The sequence below is a fragment of the Dermochelys coriacea genome, chromosome 4 (genome assembly GCF_009764565.3).
Source record: "Dermochelys coriacea isolate rDerCor1 chromosome 4, rDerCor1.pri.v4, whole genome shotgun sequence".
NCBI classification, from domain to species: domain Eukaryota; kingdom Metazoa; phylum Chordata; order Testudines; family Dermochelyidae; genus Dermochelys; species Dermochelys coriacea.
Genome location: NC_050071.1, coordinates 131,590,199 through 131,610,182, shown reverse-complemented (window position 1 = coordinate 131,610,182; position 19,984 = coordinate 131,590,199). Strand labels below are relative to the sequence as shown.

Sequence of the window (19,984 nt, the reverse complement as noted above, 5' to 3'; positions counted from 1 at the left end):
GGCTCCTCTCTCTCCCCCCCCGCCCCCCTGCAGCTCCTGCTGCTTTTTGTTGTTCACTCTCCCCTTTTCTCCTGCTTGCCTGTTATGTCTCTTGTGCCCTCCTTCCTCCAGCACAGCACTCCACCATCTCTGTGCATCTAGAACAGAGAGAATACATGTGCACCAGCAGCAGACACAATTTTCTACACTCTGGGTCCTAGTGGTGCCCCCCCACAGTCTGGCACCTGAGGCGGCCACCTCAGTTAGCCTCATGGTAAGGCCAGCCCTGTCAACAAGCTTGGGCTATTTTGGACCAGGACTGGGAGGGAACATTCCAGAGGAAAAGGGGTCATCGCAGAGAATGCTCTGCTGGTAGTCCCATCTCTTCCGTACTGATAGCAAGGTGGTGTAGCTCAAGTATGCCTGCTAATCTTTACTGGGGCAGCCTGTGTCGGGGTGACTTTTTGTGTAGGATAGCCTGAGGCCAGTGGTTCATCCTTTTCCATGCTGGGGAACACCTCCCTTTCCCCCATTTAACAGGTTGAGATCTCATTTCCTGGACCACTTAGGGTTCATAGGTAAGAACCAACACCTTTAAGCTCCACCCAGAAGCCAATAGCAGATGTAGATCCTGGAGCACAAGTAAAATGTGCTCATAGTAAGATACTCTGCTTATCAAGTAGGTTGCTGCTGCCTTCTGCACTGGCTGTAGCTTGGGAATGGGTTTGAGAGAGAGTCTTGTATAGCACACATTGCAGAAATCTGGTCCTGAGTGCCAAAGATGGCCAGGTCTACATCCCAAAGAAAAGGCTGCAACCTTTGACCATATGCAGATATAGTTTTGATCTCTGCCACTGTTTGATCAACCAGACCCACAGCTAGTGGACTCTGGTAACAGATGCTGGATAAAAACCTCAATCAGAGGAACTTGTATAATAGCTGCCAATACTTTGACTTGCTCTTCTCTCACTCACTGTCCCTGCTAGTCTTCTGAAGACTGAGCTTCAGCAAGCTCACTGTCATCCATATCTAGTCTCACCCAGACTTTGCATCAGCTTTACTCTACATCCCTTGAGGTGCTGTATGGCTTATTAGCACAGTAATAGCTGCATGCTGCTTTAAAAACCAAAAAAGGGCAGGAACTTACAGTTCTAAATTAGATTTAATGGTGGGAAAAAATCAAGGGGCTGGCAGGGTGGCAATTAAGAGTGAAATATTGTGAATGAGCATTTTGGTAGCTAGGAAAAAATAATTAACTTTGTTAGTTTGTAGATGCTGTCCAGAAAGGCTTGGATGGGTGCCTGGGCAGGGAGAGGGGGAGAGTTAGTAAGGTGCTAGTTGCCCAGCTAAATATGCCCAGTTTGTGACCTGAGGATGATCTTCTTTCAATGGTGTGTGTGCTGGGTAGCGCAGGTGGTGTGTCTGACTGTTTCTGCAGCGATCTATTTCTAATAAAACTTGTTCTCTTTAGCTGGTCAGCTGTCTACAGATGATTTAAATTCTCTCATTGCCCATGCTCATCGTCGTATTGACCAGCTCAACAGTGAACTGGCTGATCAGAGAGTGAGAGAACAGCAGCACATTGAGGCAGCCCTGGAAAAGCAAAAACTGGAAGATAAGAGAGCACTTGAGACAGCAGTGGCAAAAGCACTAGAACACCGCAAAAGCGAGATCCAGATCGAGCAGGACAAAAAGGTACAGGAAGCGTAGGGGAATTGGTCCTCCCATGCTGCTGCTTTCCAGTATGTTCTCTGCCTGCAGTGGCATTCACCAGTGAAGTCTGATATCTTCCAAGCCACAAACTAATAGTGTGGCAGCTGGTTAGAAAACAGGACTATAGCTTTGAACATCTTGATTCTCAGATGTGTGTGCAAATTAGGCTTGTAGGGTAAAACTTTCACAGCCTGTGAGTCACTTAAGTACTTTTGAAAATGTTTCATGTAGTTGTATAGTCGGCCACAGCTATTACAGACAAGTATTGGATATTTGTATTTGTATATGGTCAGCAAGCTGTAGTGTGCTTGCAAACAAGACTTGAAATCTTGCATGTGTGCACTTCTGAAAAGCAGGGTGTAATCCTGGCTGTACTGAGGTCAACAGCAAAACTCCCATTTGCTTCAGTAGGGCCAAGATTTCACCCCCGGTTCTGGTTGTCCAAAGCTGCATTCTGACTGAGATCTTTGGATTCCCGCCCCCCCAAATTTGTTTTAATTGAGCTGTTTGGATCCAGGTTGTTGTGACATTTGAAGAAAAGGGAAAACTGTGGAAATACCAATTGTTCGATTAACTAAAAATAATTAGTGACCAGGGCTAGCTTGAGTGAACAGTTCACTGACATGAAGCTCAGTACAAGAAAGAACTAGAAGCCTGTTGACTTCTCATGGACTCATTATTGCAAAAAACATTCAGGGATTGGAAAAACACATAGCCACGCCTGAAATAAATGTAAGTGTCAAGTTTATAAGCAGATAATCTGACACTGTGAGTATAGTTCGAAATAAAATACTGGAGATAGAAGAGGGGGGAAAAAAGTAGAAGCATTTTAATTTGAGACCTGATTGGGGAAATTTTAGAATTTTTTTTATGTATACTTTTATCTGAGTAATTTTATTTTTCATGCATATCTAAAATTAAAAGCATGCTCTGTTAACTGTCTAGCAAGTGTAATCACTGGTTACCAGCATTATGGGCTTTTAGCCATTAGAAAGACAAACCAACAGAGCAAGAGAACTTTCAAGTTGTCTCTAAATAGCTATTAATTTAAAAAATGTAAAGTTGTATAGTCTCTGTATAAAAAGCTCAGTGATTTCAGGAATATGTCCTCAAGAAAATTATTGTTGGGTTAATTTTAAGTAACATCACCCTTGCTATCAGTAAGCAGTTGGGAGATGAAGGCTTATAGCTAGTGCCTGTTTATGTACAGATAGAAGAAGTCCGAGAAGTAATGGAGAGTGAAATGAGGACCCAGCTCCGCAGGCAGGCAGCTGCTCACACTGATCACCTGAGAGAGGTTCTGAAGATCCAAGAACAGGAACTCAAGCTGGAGTTTCAGCAGGTGAGGGAGGGGAGATCTATAATGAAATGGCCAGGGATTACATGGCATGATGATCTAGTTTACTGTGATAGCCTTGCGAGATGCACATCATGTAAGGGTTCCACTGGACAGCGGTCTTACAAATGCATCCTTCAGTACACTTTAATGCAGGCCAATTATACTGAAAGGGGATAGAATACACAAACTCTTTGATCACTTCAGGTTCTATTCCTTTTAATCTTTTTAATGAAGGAGAGGATTTGCTGATACTAAACAGCAAGTGCAATACTATTTGGCCCTACTCTCAGGTTAGGGTGCCTGATTGCCCAGGCGATGTTGTATTTACTATAATGTGCATTGTCTTTGGAAAGCATACAATAAACTGATATGTTGTATTGTGTTCTAAAGGGTATAATTTTGATCTCTCTCCATGAAGTATTTGTTCATGCATTTGTTTACACTGGTACTAGATTTATGTTAAGTTTCTTGTTTCAGAGCTTGTCTGAGAAGCTCAATGAACAGGAAATGCAATTCAAACGCCTTACTCAGGAACAACTTGACAACTTCACTTTGGATATCAACACAGCCTATGCCCGGTTGAAAGGAATTGAGCAGGCAGTAGAGAGTGAGTACTGGAAAATGGGGCAGAAACATTTTGTAATGACTGTACCAGAGCACAATCCAGACTAGTGGGGCACTGTGTCAACCGTACCCTGCAATCTTGGGTGCCTTACAATACCTTACCTCCAGAAATGTTTGTCCTTTACTACCCAGCCCTTTCCTGGACAGTAAAACTATATTTAGTCTGTTATTCCTTGAAGGCAATAATATGCCATCTTATTTTAAATGGAATTACCCAGGCACTTCAACTTAAACACACTGGATTAGATGAAACAGTAAAGGAAGTTTATTAACTACAAAGAGATTTTGAGTGAGTATAAGTGATGAGGCACAAAAGTCACAGTTACAAGGGAAAAAAAAAAAAGGTAAAACACTGACTAGTATCTAGTTAAGAAACAATCTGGGTTGCAAAGCAAACTTTCTCACCACATGCTCTAGTAGATTACTGACCAAACTTTCAGGTCTAGACCCCTGCCCCAGAGTCCAACAGCTGTTTCCTTTTGTCTTCTCGGGTGTGGAGAATGTGGTTTGGGGGCAGGGGTTGTTCCTTGGGGTGTTTTGTCCCTCTTGAAAAACATTTCCAGCTGTGACCTGGGAGTCAGTGTCTATGTGGAAGACTATTCCCTGCTGGGGTTTTATTTTTCCTTCGTTTTCCCTCCATGCTTGATGATGATGATTATCGCTTAAATGCAAAGTAAGGCAAGCACACATTTCTTCCTTTGTTTAGGACAGTCCTGACTTCTGTCTGGTCAGGGCTGTGGGGTTTGGAACGTGTTATCATACATGGGAATCTTATAACTTCACATACAATGTTGCCACACACATTTTACCAGGACAATACTGACCAGCAAATTGTAAGGTATCATTTGAAAACTTGGAAGGAATACTCTGTACAAAGATTATTACAGTAGTGTGTAGGGTCTGAACATAGGGGTGTATTCCATCACAGTGACCCAAGATTAATGCCTAAGCACACATCTGTCATGTAAGTAAGTGGCCTGTTTTTCCTAACGGTGCTGAGCACTTCTGCTCTAGTTAGCAGATTCAAAGAGAATATAACCTTCTGCCAAAGTGTACTTATGGAGAAGTAGCTCTCCTGCTTTTGAAGAGGCTGGCTTGATCTAGACAGCTCAGGGTAATAACAGGTGTTGCACACCTCACTTCAACAGTCAGACCCAATATTATCCTGAACTGCTGTTAAGCCAGCCCACCCCCCTCCAAAAGTAGATAGTGCTATCTTTGGAAGTAAACTGATTCATGGGAAGGGAACTAGCTTGTGCTTGTTAATGTGTTAAACTGGCCTATGAGGGTGCAGATCTTTATAGTTACATTACCTTAATGTGGCAGTCTCTCTCCCAGACACGTGTCAATGTCAGTCTATAAAAAGCTCCTTTCTTGGTTTATTCTGCAGGCCACGCAGTTGCTGAAGAAGAAGCCAGAAAGGCACATCAGTTGTGGCTTTCAGTTGAGGCTTTAAAATACAGTCTGAAGACTGCATCTGGGGATAGTCCCACTGAGCCACTGGAGTCTGCAGTTGAGGCCATCAAGGCCAACTGTTCTGACAATGCATTTACTGAAGCCTTAGTGGCAGCTCTCCCCCAAGAATCTTTGACCCGGGGAGTCTATAGTGAAGAAGCACTCAGGGCACGTTTCTGCACAGTCCAAAAACTGGCAAAAAGAGTGGCCATGATTGATGAAACCAGAAACAGTTTGTATCAGTACTTGCTCTCTTACCTACAGTCACTTCTCCTGTTTCATCCTCCGCAACTGAAACCACCTGCTGAGCTCAGCCCTGAAGATCTGGACACGTTTAAATTACTATCCTATGCTTCATATTGCATTGAACATGGAGATCTGGAGCTGGCAGCTAAATTTGTCAACCAGCTGAAAGGGGAGTCTAGGAGAGTGGCACAGGATTGGCTGACTGAAGCTCGAATGACCCTGGAAACTAAACAAGTAGTAGATATCCTGACTGCATATGCCAGTGCAGTGGGATTAGGAACAACTCAAATGGATTGATCTAAGCTAGGGATCTATATTATACTTTTGGAAGCAGTCTAATGCAGAATTGTTTAAGTGCTGGGAAAAAAATCAAATGATCTGTAAAGGGTTTGCAAACAAGGACCTTGGAAGGGGTAGAAATGAGTTATGTCACAAACCACAGGTACTGTCCTGTTTCCTTGCACTGAGCTGACTCTCACCACCTGTTATATTTGTATTGGTTTCAGTTGTTATCATGACAGGAAACACCAGGATGCTTTCTCTGCAACTTGTGTAGCCATTTTGTTTCCAAGTTGTATGGATTTGGCTTGTGATCCAGCCAAAATGTTTGTAACCCATTATTGATTTGCCAGTTCATGCCATTGAATAAAACTATGTGAAACCCATGTCTCTTCTATTATTCAGTTCTCTTGTTAAAATCTGTTATCAAATAGAAGCTTTCTGCGTTTGCTCCTTGTTTGTATCAGCTATCTCATATGCACATAGGAGGAAGATGAGATTGCAGCATCCAGAGAAGATCAGTGATGCAAGAATTGGTAGTAGTGGACTGAAGCTGATGGTGGCAAATCTCTTGGTAACTGTTAGTATATATTCTTGTTTTCAGGGTGTAGGAATTTCAATTTATACCATCACTAGCCCTTGCCTTTTACCCTACATAGTATAACTGCTGATGCTATTTTTTGCAGCTGTATTTTAAAACCTTGTAGTGCCAGGCTAGGTGCATAATCTATAACTAAAGTATCTTTGTGCTTGGGAAATTAAAGATACACATTCTCACTGTATAAGGAAATACTTTAATTTAGTAGTCTGTTAAACAGCATGGTCTGTAGATAGTGTATAGTATTATCATTGACAATGAATTGGTTTAACCAGAAAACATCCTGAAAAATATTTAACTGATCCTGTGCCTCTATCATGATATTTAAGTATTGATCAAACACAAACACATTCAGACTTGCAAGAAAATTCTGCTAGGTTTCCTGAATGCCTCCCTGTTCTGCATGTTTAAGGCTCATTAGGGGTAAGGAACTTTCCTCCCTATATTTCACTTTGAAGTATCAGCTCTCTTTAACTTGCCTAGAACCAACCACATTCATCAGTATCTCATGCAAGGTGTCCTGCTAAATAAATGACAAATTTATTTACAAAACAAACAGATTTACACCACTTACTGTATTTCTGTTCTGACATGGAAGATAGTGAAGTAGACCTATTCAAGCCTTTATTTACCCTTATTCCATATGAACTAGTTAAAATACCAATTTTCCCTGTCATTTCTGGCATGTTATTATATATTTCTGCATGGTTAACTTTGCCTTGTGTTTTAGAATTAAAGAGATAGAAGTGGAATATTTACCTAGAACACATATCTACAACCCTATCACAATTACTTCACATCCCTATAATACTAGCATTCCAATTCTCACCAGCAAAAATAGCTATTTACTGTCAGCTTCAAACATTTGGAAAGGCTTTTGTGGGCTTAGCTGTACTCCTATAGGAAAATACCAGTTATACTGACTGCTCTATTTCAGCTTTACATGAACCTAAGACTAGTAGCTGAATAATACAGTAGGAATCTAAGCTACTACTGTAACACTCTAGCTCTATCCTCATGGTTGACAGATCCAAGCAAGGCAGGGTGACATGTGAAGGCCAACCATTCCCTCCACTGGCTAAAAAAGTTGGAAACTGGCTAGTTCCTTGCACTCTTTTTTTAGTCTAGCTGTAACTATGGCAATAGGAAGATAGGAAGAAAAGAGTTGCCCTCATTTTGCTTAGGCTAATCAAGTATAACATAGCAGAGACTCCCATAGCTACCAGCATCGTAATACAGAAGTGATCAAAGGAATGTTACCTCTGAAAATGATTAATTTGTGCCTTGAGGGTCTACATACTACCCAACTGTGATCCTCTTCCATGAAAAGATGATTCATCTCAGAAGGCAGATGAAAAGACAAACTCCCTCTTCCCACAGTGGAGCCTGGGAGGGTAAACTTTATCCTTTGGAGGGGGTGTGTTAGGACAACATAATCCTAGTGGTATCAGTTAAACAGAACCATCAAGCTTCTCAAGGCAGCACTGCCCGTGCATGCTAGAAGACAAGGTCACAGTAGGCCTTTGCTGGAGGGTAGAAGCAGCATCTTTGAGTACAGCAGCCATGTATGTTTTAAGGTGAGAATCTCACCCCCAGCTTGCAGGAGCCTTAGAGGCTCACAGTAGAGCAGCTGTCACAGCTCTGGCTCCCAAAGCCCATTCCTGAACACAAGAGGGGAGAGGTATCATAAGCAAGCCCCTGAAGGAGTCTTGATCAGCTCCATTACACTGCAGCGTAACTTAGACTGATTGCACAGGGCTAGTAAGAATGTTTCATGTAAGACAGTCTGCATTTAAACAGCCTTAGTTACTGTTTCACTAAGTCAATAGAAAACAGGTAATTGTCCCAGTAAGGCTCATGTAGATGTGGTCTAGTCCTTAACCATGCGTCTCCTCTCTACCCCCTGGACAAGTCACTAGGGGAGCATTTACCAGGGAAGACAATATTCCATTCTCTCTCCTAGCTAGCTTGAGGGTAGTAGTAGAAGGAGCCGTATCACTGCAAGCAGAAGAGTACAAGCCTCTTATTCCTAGCATCCTTTGGTCTGTCACATCCAATGGAAGGAGAGATATGAAATCATGCATGCAGCTTTCCAAACCAGCCTACCTAGGCCCTAGTAATGAGAAACAACTCCCGTTCTTTGTTACGCAGGGAAAGCTAGAGAAACGGCTTCTAGTCGCTGTCGCTATCACTGCTGTCACTGCTTTGGGGATCAGCATCTTCCAGAGCCTTCCTAGGGAGAAAAGGTGCAATTTAACATATGGTTGAAACCCACTTGTGACACTGTTACAGAAAGGACAGTTCAATGCCCACTATGCTGCCTCCACCTATCCATACTGCTCCCTTCCGGAGGGAAATGAAGGAGACTCACCCACTCGTAAGGCTCATTTTGTAGCAGGAGAAGCAGGTTGGAATAGGAGCCAGGCCAGATTAGGCCTCAAGAGGAATAATTTCAGTTCTGCAACGCAACTTTCAGAGTAAGGGTTTCCTTTCCTTTAGAGAGTGTTAAGGGTTACACCGATTTTTAGCTGCTCCAGTAGTTTTTCAGATACAAGTCTTTGAGACATTTAAAAAGCAACGTTCTAAGAAACTAAGTCGACAAAGCCCGCTGGAAGCATTATCTACTGGCAACGTCTCTGGTTCACTGAGCTGAGAGAAGTCAGCATATATTTTCAGACGTGGCCTGGGTGCCCAACTAGATGCCATTCAGGCTTTGATTTTCCAAGGTTGGGTGCTCAGCACTACTTGATATTTTAAAGATGGTCTCACACTGGGCACCCAAAAATCCCTAGTCACTTCAGCCCATTTTTTGGGGGGGTAGGGTTTTACTCGGACTAGACACAAAAGGCCAGGTTTTTATACAGTCATTTAGGCAAACAAAGCTGTAGACAAAGTCTCACAAAAGGTGTATCTGCAGTTATAGGTGCCCAAAGTGCCATTAAATGCAGCTTCACTATATCTTTGCTCAGTTTTCCCTGGTTTTGAGGATCCATCTCTCAGCAACAGGAAACAGGAGGGCTTTTGTTGTTTTTAAATGAACTTATACAGTAAAACTACACACAGGCAGGAGACTCCCTAATCACTTGAATCTAATCACCTTAGTGAAGAAAGGTGCTAAATTACAAGTGGTAGGAGTAGAGCCTGGGATTAACATTGAGGTTTTCTACAACCGAGGAGGACTGGCATGATGGTTACAACAAAGCTGTGTGTGGCGTTCTGAAAGCCAACTTTCCCGTAAGCCATTCACAGAGAGGGACACAGACTTTCCTAGTTACTGCTGACAGTGGATATGGAACAACAAATACATAAAACAATCCATCTTACTTCTGTTCTTCAGACAGTTCAAACTCCTCTATCACCTTCCTTGCAAGCTTTGCAGTTGTAGGTAGACTGAAGGCAGCAGCCAACTTCACTAGTTCAACCGCCTGATCTGGAGTGTTGCTTTGTTTAGTGCAGGTCAAGACCTCGTTCATCACCTTGTCACTGCAAGTGAGAAGCAAAGAGTGAATGCTCTGCAGAGACAGAGATGCCTGGGTTGGGAAGGAATAGGCTGAGCTCCAGTGTGGGGGTGTCCACAGCACACACAAGCCCACAGGAATTAACTTCACTTGCTGAGTTTCAATGCTTAGGAGATTTTCAGAACCATTCAGCTCAGGCCTAAGTGCTCTCCTGGAAATCAGTGGGAATTTTAGCTTTGCCTTTAACTCAAGCAGTTAGGCCAACACTTCTGAAAACACCCTCCCTAACTGAGGAACACACATTACTATACACGTGACCATGTGCGGAACCTCCTCACCCACACCCGTCCCATGCTGGGCAGTGCCTCTCAGTGGTGGAGACAGAGGTACAGGAGCTTAGGGTTAAATGGCATTATTTTTGAGCCCTGTTTACAGATCTTTCTCACAGCCAGCCCCTCTCCCATTACTGGCTGACAAGGAGTTGGAGCATCCAGCTTGAACGATACCAAAGACAATGCTCAGAGCTGAGCCCTCTAAATGACAGGTAGAGCCCTAGTCTGTTGTAGGGAGCTGCCTGTAAGAGTGGATATGGGGGAAATTTGCCTTCTCTACCTTCCCCAACAAGCTCAGTGCGGGGGGGGGGGGGGGGGCGCACAAAGAACAGCAGGCTCCAGTTCTGTTACTTCTGTAAAGCTGCCAGTCCGGCAGAGCTCTTCAGGTGGTTGGCCAGGCTCCCTCCTCTCCTGCTGGTGGAGGTTCCACATGTTGCTGATGGGAAGAGGAGCGTCTTCAGCAGCTACCAGAGAGATGAGTAGGACAAGGGGGTGCAGCTAGGCCACTTAAACTAAAGGAGCCTTTTCCTGTTCTACTGTCAGCTCTCAAGGAGCAGCTTCCCTCCCAACACATTCAGAGCTGGTGGCCACTGAGGACTAGCAGCCATGCTGAAAACTTCAGAATTCTCCACCCTCCTTCAGCACAGATTCCTGCTGGGGCTCTGACTTCACACATCAGCTCAGGAGATTCCACTAGTGCAAGTGCTTTGAGACATACATATGCAGGTGTGTGTGTGGAATTAAACACGCAACAGCTCCTTCCTGTACAATACCTAATTCCCACTGCAAGCGTATCTAGGCAGACTGGCTGTAATTACTAGAACTGATGCTTGGTCAGGACACCAGCACCAACACAGTCTCCCGTTGTAAGAATCAGCACCCCCCCATAATTTTCTGAGGTAAAGATTACACTGGTTTAAACCTGTTAATTTCTCTTAGGAGTTAAAATTTCTATTTTTAAATGAAGCTTATTTCTAGAGCTTCTCAGAAGGTACTTAAAACCCCCCACTCTGATCAGTTTCATTTTGAATGCTTTACCAAATGTTTACAAACTGTAAAGTGATCCCTTCAGGAGCTGGTGTGATCTGAAGAACTCCAGAAGCCAGTAGGAGCACCTACTGCTTTCAGCTAGAGGGTCGAATGCTAAGTATGCTAAAAATCAAAGACCATCAATCTTAATATAAGAACAGCCATACTGGGTCACACCAATGGTCCACCTAGCCCAGTATCCCGTTTTCTGACTGGCTAATACCAGGTGCTTCAGAGGGTATGTACAGAACAGGCCAATTTATCAAGTGATCCATCCCCTGTTGCCCATTCCCAGCTTCTGGCAAACAGAGGCTAGGGACACTTCGGGGTGATGTTGGCTGGGAGAGTCTCAGACAAGCTGCTCTCCGTCTCTAGTGGAGAGTTAATCTGGCCCCACACTGAGCTGTTGGGCTTGTTTGGCAACACACTTTGAGCTGTTGAGCCCATTCAATTATTTTATTACCCATATCTCAATAGTCTGACACAAGGGGGGGGAAAAGTCACGGCATCAAAAATTTTAAACGTTTCAAGGATCTCACTCAAACCAACCTCTGCCCCTTGACCATGACCCGGGGCAGAAAGAGCTCCCAGCATATGCTTTACACTGGGTAAATGAAGAAACCCTCCCACACTCACCAAGGAGGCCAACACCCAAATTAAAAGTATTGAACTTAGGAATTAACTTAGGAAGTGAAGGTGTGAAAAATCACACTACAACTGCTACCGTCAACTAGAAACACAGCGCAAGGCCTCAACCAAAGTAGTGTGTGAGATTTGCCATCTGAAGTCAGACGACTAAATGAACTCACCTGGGGACTCTATTGTTTTTTTTGAAAAGCTCCAGCATGTTCCTGTTTGAAGATGAAGGAAAAAAACAACTGAGGTTATAATGTCAGTATCATTCTAAGATAAATGTCTGCTTGGAACACCAGTAAAAGGTCTTTAATGAGACCCACCTTCACCACAATTTGGAACAGACCCTTCAATATGGTCTGCTCTCTCACCAATATGTGGAAAACACTCATTAAGGAAGGAGTGTCTATAGTATACACATTTTGAAATATTCACTGATTTTATCTTTAGACTAAAATGAGTGATTAATTTATGTCTGCCTTAGTCTTCAATATACTAAGAAAAATGTCACTACAGGCATATATGCTGAGTGTGCATTTAAAAAAAACCCATTCGCTTTAAAAACATTAAAACAGATGCAAATGTACAACTTTATATAAAAAGGCACCCACCTCTGGGTCAGTTCCCAAACATATTGATCCAAGTGAATCAATGGGAGATTTTACTTTAATGGGAGTTGGATCAGATCCCAAAATTGCAGACTGGACATTTGAAGCAACAACATTATTTTGAATTGAACCTCTGTATTACGGCAAAGTTAGAAGTCTCCATTAATAAATAAAATGCTCACAGACACTAGTTTCTTTGGTGCATTTACAAGACATCTGGCAACATAAAGCATTTTGCATGCAAGTGAGTAGAATATTCCCTGTGCCAGCTACTGTATTTACTTCTAGGTCATCTTATTGAGTGGAAGACTGTAACCTTGAACTAGTCAGCACCAAAGAGAAGACAAACGTCAAGTAAAAATATAAGAATTTAGCAGGTTTTTTTCCATTTACAACAGAGTTTAAAAGCATCTGCACACCACAGTCTGAATTGGAGATATCAACGATGCAAGCAGGACAAGAATTCATAGCAGCCACACACTTACCAGGCTTCTTGGATTCTCCCCACCCTTGAAAACAGAATGGCAATGTTACCCAGAGCACTTGCTGTCCACCCTAAAGGGACCTGGTTCCTCTCTCGAGTTTCAAAAATAGATTTGATATCTGCAGCACAGTTGGCAAATGACATCTGAGTCTGTGAAAAGATTACTCTATTAGCACCCAAACATCTAACTTGTGGGCCATCTGGTTTACCAATGAATTGTCTACCACGCTTTCAGCATCAAAAACACACCTCTTTTGTAGGAAGACAGCTCCACCAGAAAGCTCTCAACAGGATGATTTTTAAGCACCACCGTCACTGTATACTAAGGCAAGAAAGGGGAATACTACCAGGTGCTGTTCAGAAAACTGCAGCAAACTGCTTCACAATAAACCATTGGGGCTGGGCATTTTATGAGCATCTACATTTGCACATTTTTAAAAAATAATCTCAATGGAGGAGATTTTCGAAAGGCACAAATGGCAGTTATGCATCTCACTCTCCTTGAACGTCAGAGAGAGGTATGGAGCTAAATGTCATCCATCTCCCCCAGTGAAAAACAGCTTTTCTCAAAATAAATCAGATGTACATAGTCTGTAGATTTCTTGATCTTACAATTTTTGAGTCATCTTGAGTCAAGTTCATTCCTAGTTTAACTCCACTGAAGTCACTGGAGTTATACCAAGAGGGTGGAATTTGGCTTTTCATCTCTACAGATTTAGAGATGACAAACCCAACATGCCCCAGAGAGAGGCCAATTTCATTCTAGGAGGGAGAGATCTATTCTTTGTGCACGGTCAGATTTGGAGCCTGAACCCCTCTCCATTTAGAAGAAAATTAGTTACTGGCAGGGCATTCTCACGAGGGGCCCTCCCAAGTATTGGAATTCACTCCCCTCTCCCACCCTGGTCTCCAACAGGTCTAATGTATTGATTGTCAGGGCATGCTGCAAAGCCCACCCTTTTTTGAGGATGGAGGCACATGTTGAAAGTGGGTTTTTGGGAGGATGCTGAGCTTATTTGCCATATATTGAAACCTCAAACTAATAAAGGTGCCTAGAACCCTTAAGAGGAACTTTAGATTAATCTAAATATATATATAGGCTTGTGTTATTTGTGATCCCTATGCAGTGAATGGAAATCTAGGATTCTCTACATGATGGTTCTAGTTACTCTAATACTTTGCACTTAGTGTTCAAAAAACAAAACAACCCCCCCGATGGACAGTAAAGTCAGGGTGACACTTTCACCCTCACTGATCATTTCATGAGCCTCACCTCCTGAGGGTGTATCTCCCTGGCCATCAGAGCCAACACTTCCTCCAACAGTTCAGGTCTGTTGCTAAGCCCAAGCTGTTTGATATCTGATTGAAGGAAGAGAGTGGTTAGCAATGGTGCCATTACTGCATCGGACACCCAACATTCCCTCCCAAGGAGCAAGCAGGACAATTTTTAATAGTACAATTAAAGAGCAGCTCAGATGTAGGCACCACTCTCATGTAAATGTTCTGACTTTTCCCACCACATGCAGGACAAAAACATTTACATTCAGCTCCCATAATGCAGCTGAGGTCCGTACCCCTGCGCCAATCATCATTGCCGTTTTAAAGGAAGAGCCATGTATTTTTCCCTTCAATGAATAGTTCCACTAGTTGTACAACCTCTGTTGCCACTCTCCCTTTAAATCACTGTACTAAGATGTCCTGATGCTGCATTGTGAGACTATCATGGCTGTGAGCTTGTGTTCTAAAGATGCAAGCAGGACAAACATCACAGAAGCATGACATTGTACTGCAAGTTTCTGGCTCTCACCATAGAGGCATTTAAGTGGCTCTTCAATGACTAGTATGCTGCCTTACCCCTTTTAGCAGGGAGCTGTATGGGCAAGCCTTAGGTTACCATAAGGAAGCAAGAAACCAAGCTACCACTAACCTTTCCAAATCTGAGGGACCATTTCCAAATGGTTGGCTGTGTCCAGTGCTTGAAAGAGATCCCACATTACTTGAGCATTTGGGTAGAAGAGCTGATGAACAGAGACAGCAGTTTAGCCTGGTAGGATTGCCTTGCTCTTCCAGATTTATATTGTAAACATGAATGCTGCCCAGATATATGGAAATACCATCTTACCGAAGGGACCAGTTCTTTATACCACTTCAGTATGACATCGAGTTGTTCCATCATACACAACAGAGTAAAGAACCTTGCACTGCAGAAAAGGGAAAAAAAACGCAGGCTGTCAGAACTCGGTTGTAATTAGATTGGCTGAAATGGACAGAAGCAGGACCTGTAAATAGCAATGCTCAGATCTGAATGAACTAACATTTCCATGACTAGCATGAAATTGGAAATTAAACACAATCAGCTTTGAAAAAGTAATGTTTTTGGTAGGTGTGACCCTAAGAACCCTCAATGCCATCTAGCAAAGGGTTCACTGTTCTGTAACAGCAACTCCTATCAGGCCTGACAAACTCCCTACACCTAACACACTGCTCTCATAGTATTTACCCAGAAAGGGTCGTGAGGTGTCTAATGGAAGCTTATGTCATACTTCTCCTCCTAATCATCGTGTGATGTATGTATGTATGATATTTAAGAAGCTGTATGTACATACTGAAAATATGTTTAGAATCTGTGTCCTAGGCAGAGCTGACAAGCTGGTTTTGCCAGACAAAGGGATGTGGAATTACTTATCCACTCTGTCTCTGATGGAAATTAAGCCAACACAAAGCAAGCCCCATTTGCATGAAAACTCAACAGGAACAACAGATTGAGGGGAGAGAAGGAAAAGTAAACTCAACAGGAGAGAGCACCCCAGAGTCTGAACCACAGGGAGTTGTCTGACTCTGTGGACAAAAACAATGCATTTGGGGGTATAAGGTGGCACCAGAACCCCTCCTGCCCTTGAAGGGGTAACCAGACAGTGTGGTTGCATTTATGAAAACAGGATCTCAACCAACCTAGGTTGAAATACCACAGAAAAGGCTTAGCTGAGACAAGACTACCTTAGACAAGGATTGTTTGCAGTGTTTTTGTAGCTGTGTGGGTCCCAGGACAAGAGAGACAAGGGTGGTGAGGTAATATCTTTTATTGTACCAACTTCCGTTGGTGAAAGACAAGCTTTCAAGCTCCAAGAACTCTTCTTCAGGTCTTTACACAAGGACTTCAGCCTGTTAAGTGTCAGTCTCTAGAAAGAATGTTATAACTTTTGCTTCATTTGTAACCTGTTGTTCTTAGTATCTTTGATCATTGTCTCTTAAAACTTAACTTTTATTAATCAATTTATATTTGTTTTCACTATAAATAGATTACAGTGCTATATTGTTATATTGGAGCAGACACTCACCTGAATCAAACAAGCTGGAGTGTTTATACTATTCCCTTGGGTGCAGCTAACAGGATAATTTGTGTGACTGTCCAGTGACACGGGCTGGACACTAGAGAGGAATGTTCTGCAAGGGGGCTCAGGCATTGGGGAGCAAAGCAAAGTTAGAACTGGCAGAGTCCTGAGGAGAATGCCTGAGTGGGTGAAAGGCTGGTGGTGTGCAGGAGCTGGCACCCAGCTACCACAAAAGAGACTCCCACAGGCAGGGGGTAGCAAGGTGACTCCCAGTCCTGGGCATCCAGAGAAAGAGTCACAGTGGGAAAAAACTTTTAGGGTTGATGTAAATGGTAGGACTGGTTAGAATTAGGATGCAAATATCATCCATCTTCCCTTGCAATATACTAGTTCCAATATCCAAAGTCTAGGCATCTCTTCCATGTAACTGCAGATTAATGTTCACATAGAAATGGATGGAAAGTGAACTTGTGCCAACAGCCAGATTAGAATGTAGGTCAAAGAGCAGTGAAACGCAAATCATCCTACTCCTCCTACCATGGTGTAACAACCCTCACTCCCCAAGTGTTCCCCCAATTCACTGACAGGAAGATCAATGCACTTTGTTAAAATAGCCAAAACCCTGCCCTTTTAAACCTGTTAGAACTGTTTCATTGGTACAGTATCCAGAATAGGTGAACACAGAGAATACATTTTTGCCCTATAGATAAGAAACAATTTCTAAGATTAGTAACATAGTATTTTTGTGAGCTGGTGACTGGCCAAGAAACGACTTCACTTTTGCTTTACTCAACAGACTGTCCTAGAACCACAAAGAGAAGCAACTCATCAAATCAAGTCCCTGACCTGATGCAATGAATGAGACTGCTTATCATCTAAATCTAGTTGTCTCCTTTGACTTAAGCTATAGACTTTAAACTACAGACTGATAAAGATCCTATCAATCCTATTACACTAACAGTGTCTTCATGGAAACTGATTCCAATACCAAATTCCTTTTTGGTGCTTCTTTAACCCAATCCTTCTAATGGGCTTTTCTTCAGGTCACCTCAGCATCTCTCTTGATATTTCCTATTATGCTCAATTAGTATGACGTCCAAGAACCTATGGATATGCATGTTTTAGATGCTATTGTTAAACCTGCACAACACTAAGTGTAACACGATGAAATCTTTACCCCTTTAGGGGTAGAAGCAGGGGACCTGGGACCAGCCAACCCTGTTCCCGGGCTAAGCCCTTTTAAAGAGAAGGCATGCTGGGATACCTGGTTCACTGAAGGACATGGAGAACTGCATTCCTTTGTGGGTTGGAGGGGCAGGTGACAGTCACATGACCAGCCACAGTATATAAGGAAAGCCTGAACTTTCACTTAGCCTGTGAGGGTGGCGGGAGAGTAGAGTAGAAATACTCTCCAGAGTCCAAAGCCCGGGTTGGAGACCACAGGGAGCAGGAGCCTCACCTGAGAGAGCTGCAAGAAACTGAACCAAGCCCTAGTAAAGGACTGGAAAGCCTTCTGAGCCTAGAGGGAGGGCTATACGTACGCTAAATCCTATTATAACCTGAAAGGACTAATGGATCCCAGAGAACTTGGCTAGGCTAGAAGGCCTGATGCATGTTATTTTATGGTAACAAACTATACCTAGAAGGAGAGTGGTACTGTGAAGAACTCTTCATTTCTTGTGCTGGTTTGATCAGAGACCAAAGGTAAACTGAGACAGTGGATAGGCGAGACAGACGATCGGGTGAACCCCTGCCTCACCAAGAGTTTTTATGCTTCCTCTATTCTGGGCAAGAAAATGTGCTGGGTGTAAAGACAGAACTGATTTTCCTATAATGTAAGTGGGGCTGTTTACGGGAAGTGATTTTGAAACACTGAATCTGGTGTCCTTTCAAAATTATTTATTCTACACATTTAGTCTGCTAGCAGTTATGGATCTTAATCAGCTTCCTTTATATTTTAAAGAGCTTTCATTTTACTGTTAGATGAGAACCACTAGCAAGCTATTCCCACTCTTATTCCAAAGGATAGACTTAAAAAGTTATCTATATTCTAGCTGATACTCACAAAAGTCTCTTTCTGCATAAAGAATAGTTCAATTTTCAAATCCTAATTTATTAAATATTGTTTTATGTTTAAAGTAAAATGAGGACAGCGTTCTTAATACATTAATGGTACTACATGTAGCTGCACCAAACTTACCAATAGAGAGACTGTTGCTGTGCATCTCCTATAAGTTTCCAGTTGTCTCCTGTCTCCAATACCTTATGTAATCTATATGCAAGATCAACATCCTTAAGATTGAAGCACTGCAAGAAACAAATGCACATTTAAGTTGCTCAGATACAACACTTATATTGCATCCTTCTATGCATGCCATCAGAGCTATTTACAGAGTCAATCAGCTGATCGTGAAAGGAAAGTTTAAAGACAAGATGTGAAGAAGCAATTCAGTGCAGTGATGGATTAACTGTTTCCCTGAGGTAAGACAAAGAACCACTTTGGCTGGCTTCAATTAAGGGCAAGTTAAACAAGTGGGGGGTGTGGATGTTTTGAACAGTGTTGAAGTGATCAGAAAACATACGATGGGACAGAGAAATACTGTCCAAAAAAAAGAGAAAAAGTATCCCTTTATTTGTATTGCATGCTGGAAGTTGACTGGATTATGGCCCACAGGCAGATGCATCCAATGAAGTGAGCTGTAGCTCACGAAAGCTTATGCTCAAATAAATTTGTTAGTCTCTAAGGTGCCACAAGTACGCCTTTTCTTTTTTTTGTGAATACAGACTAACACGGCTGCTACTCTGAAACCACAGGCAGATGAGTTACTGATTCAGTGGCTGACAGGGGCAGAAGAGAATTTCAGACTGGGAGGTACAAATGAAACAGTGGGGAAATAAAAGACTGGAGGCAGCCAAGGCTGGTGGAACTGAATGAGCAAGGAAAGCAAATAGTTGAAGCTAGTCTGTGCAGTAGGTTTGGAATACCCAGAGGCAATTCTAAACTAGATTTATAAGCCTGTAGGAAGGCAATGAAATAGAGAAACTCATTCAAAGTGTTAAAATACAAGCAACGAATACTTACTATTCGCATCGCACTGACAAAGAAATTGTCTGAAAGGAAAAAAAAAACATTGAGTCCATTAACATCTAGTTTTGAGAAATACTAACCATGTCTCTAACATGGTCTCACATGAAACGGAAGAGGCTTTTCCAGTTATACAGAAGACTGTAGTTAAATTTGATAAAGTAGCTGGGACTCCTGTATTTAGGAGTCAGGCTAGAGATCTGTTCGGCTAGCCAGCTTTTGGGAGAAAGACATCTACAGAGGACTCCGTATTCAGGAGTAGGGCAGCTTTGTGAAAGCTACATTCATCTGTTTGCTTCAGGACAGTATTTTCAGAGTCAGACCAGTAAGAAGAGCCACCTGCTTCCCACCTCCACAGCCTCCAGTAGAGGCTGTAGGAATACATACATAAAGGCAGACACTTCCCAAACTCCTTTCTTCCCCTTCGCTGTGGTACATACTAGAGCAGCGTTTCTCAAATGTCACAACCAGGGGCTTTTCTTGTGGCCACAGCCTCCTGGGCTGTGATGGGGGAGGGAAAAGCAGAGCCCCCTCCCCCATCCTGTTGCTCTTGGATGCTGGGGCCAGCAGCAGGGGTTGGACCCTGCCCCCATCTGGAGTCACCTGGGGCACAACGCTGTAGGAGCGGGCCAAGTTCCCCATTTTCCCCTGGGTGATGGGGCTCAGGCTTTGGGCTTCAGCCCTGGGGTGGCAGGGCAGCAAGCTCCGTCGATGGGCTTTAGGCTCCAGCCCTGGGCTCTGGCTGTGCAGTAGCAGGCCCCAGACCCCAGGCTCTGGCCACATGGCTTCA

At 43.0% G+C, this 19,984-nt stretch overlaps 2 protein-coding genes and 1 non-coding gene across 8 annotated transcripts in view; 1 reads left to right on the top strand and 2 right to left on the bottom strand.

Annotated features, from left to right (window-relative positions):
• Positions 1–6,021, top strand: part of IMMT (inner membrane mitochondrial protein) — a 36,544-nt gene extending 30,523 nt beyond the window's left edge. For all 5 annotated transcript variants that reach the window (XM_043512695.1, XM_043512694.1, XM_038398778.2 and 2 more), the window contains 4 exons: positions 1,451–1,674; positions 2,903–3,034; positions 3,509–3,638; positions 5,046–6,021. In XM_043512695.1, the coding sequence (XP_043368630.1) occupies positions 1,451–1,674; positions 2,903–3,034; positions 3,509–3,638; positions 5,046–5,653 (1,094 nt within the window). In that variant the 3' untranslated portion in view covers positions 5,654–6,021. The remainder of the gene's footprint in view (positions 1–1,450; positions 1,675–2,902; positions 3,035–3,508; positions 3,639–5,045) is intronic.
• Positions 6,022–6,409: 388 nt separating this feature from the next.
• The window catches only part of PTCD3 (pentatricopeptide repeat domain 3), a 36,444-nt gene continuing 22,869 nt past the window's right edge, over positions 6,410–19,984 (bottom strand). For both annotated transcript variants that reach the window (XM_038398782.2, XM_038398783.2), the window contains exons 16-24: positions 19,192–19,220; positions 18,310–18,416; positions 14,900–14,978; positions 14,705–14,795; positions 14,051–14,136; positions 12,779–12,927; positions 11,862–11,903; positions 9,558–9,716; positions 6,410–8,466 (exon numbers count right to left, since the gene is read on the bottom strand). In XM_038398782.2, the coding sequence (XP_038254710.1) occupies positions 8,406–8,466; positions 9,558–9,716; positions 11,862–11,903; positions 12,779–12,927; positions 14,051–14,136; positions 14,705–14,795; positions 14,900–14,978; positions 18,310–18,416; positions 19,192–19,220 (803 nt within the window). In that variant the 3' untranslated portion in view covers positions 6,410–8,405. The remainder of the gene's footprint in view (positions 8,467–9,557; positions 9,717–11,861; positions 11,904–12,778; positions 12,928–14,050; positions 14,137–14,704; positions 14,796–14,899; positions 14,979–18,309; positions 18,417–19,191; positions 19,221–19,984) is intronic.
• On the bottom strand, positions 14,244–14,375 carry LOC119855342. Its single transcript, XR_005292843.1, has one exon. It is a non-coding gene; the product is annotated as a small nucleolar RNA SNORD94 (small nucleolar RNA).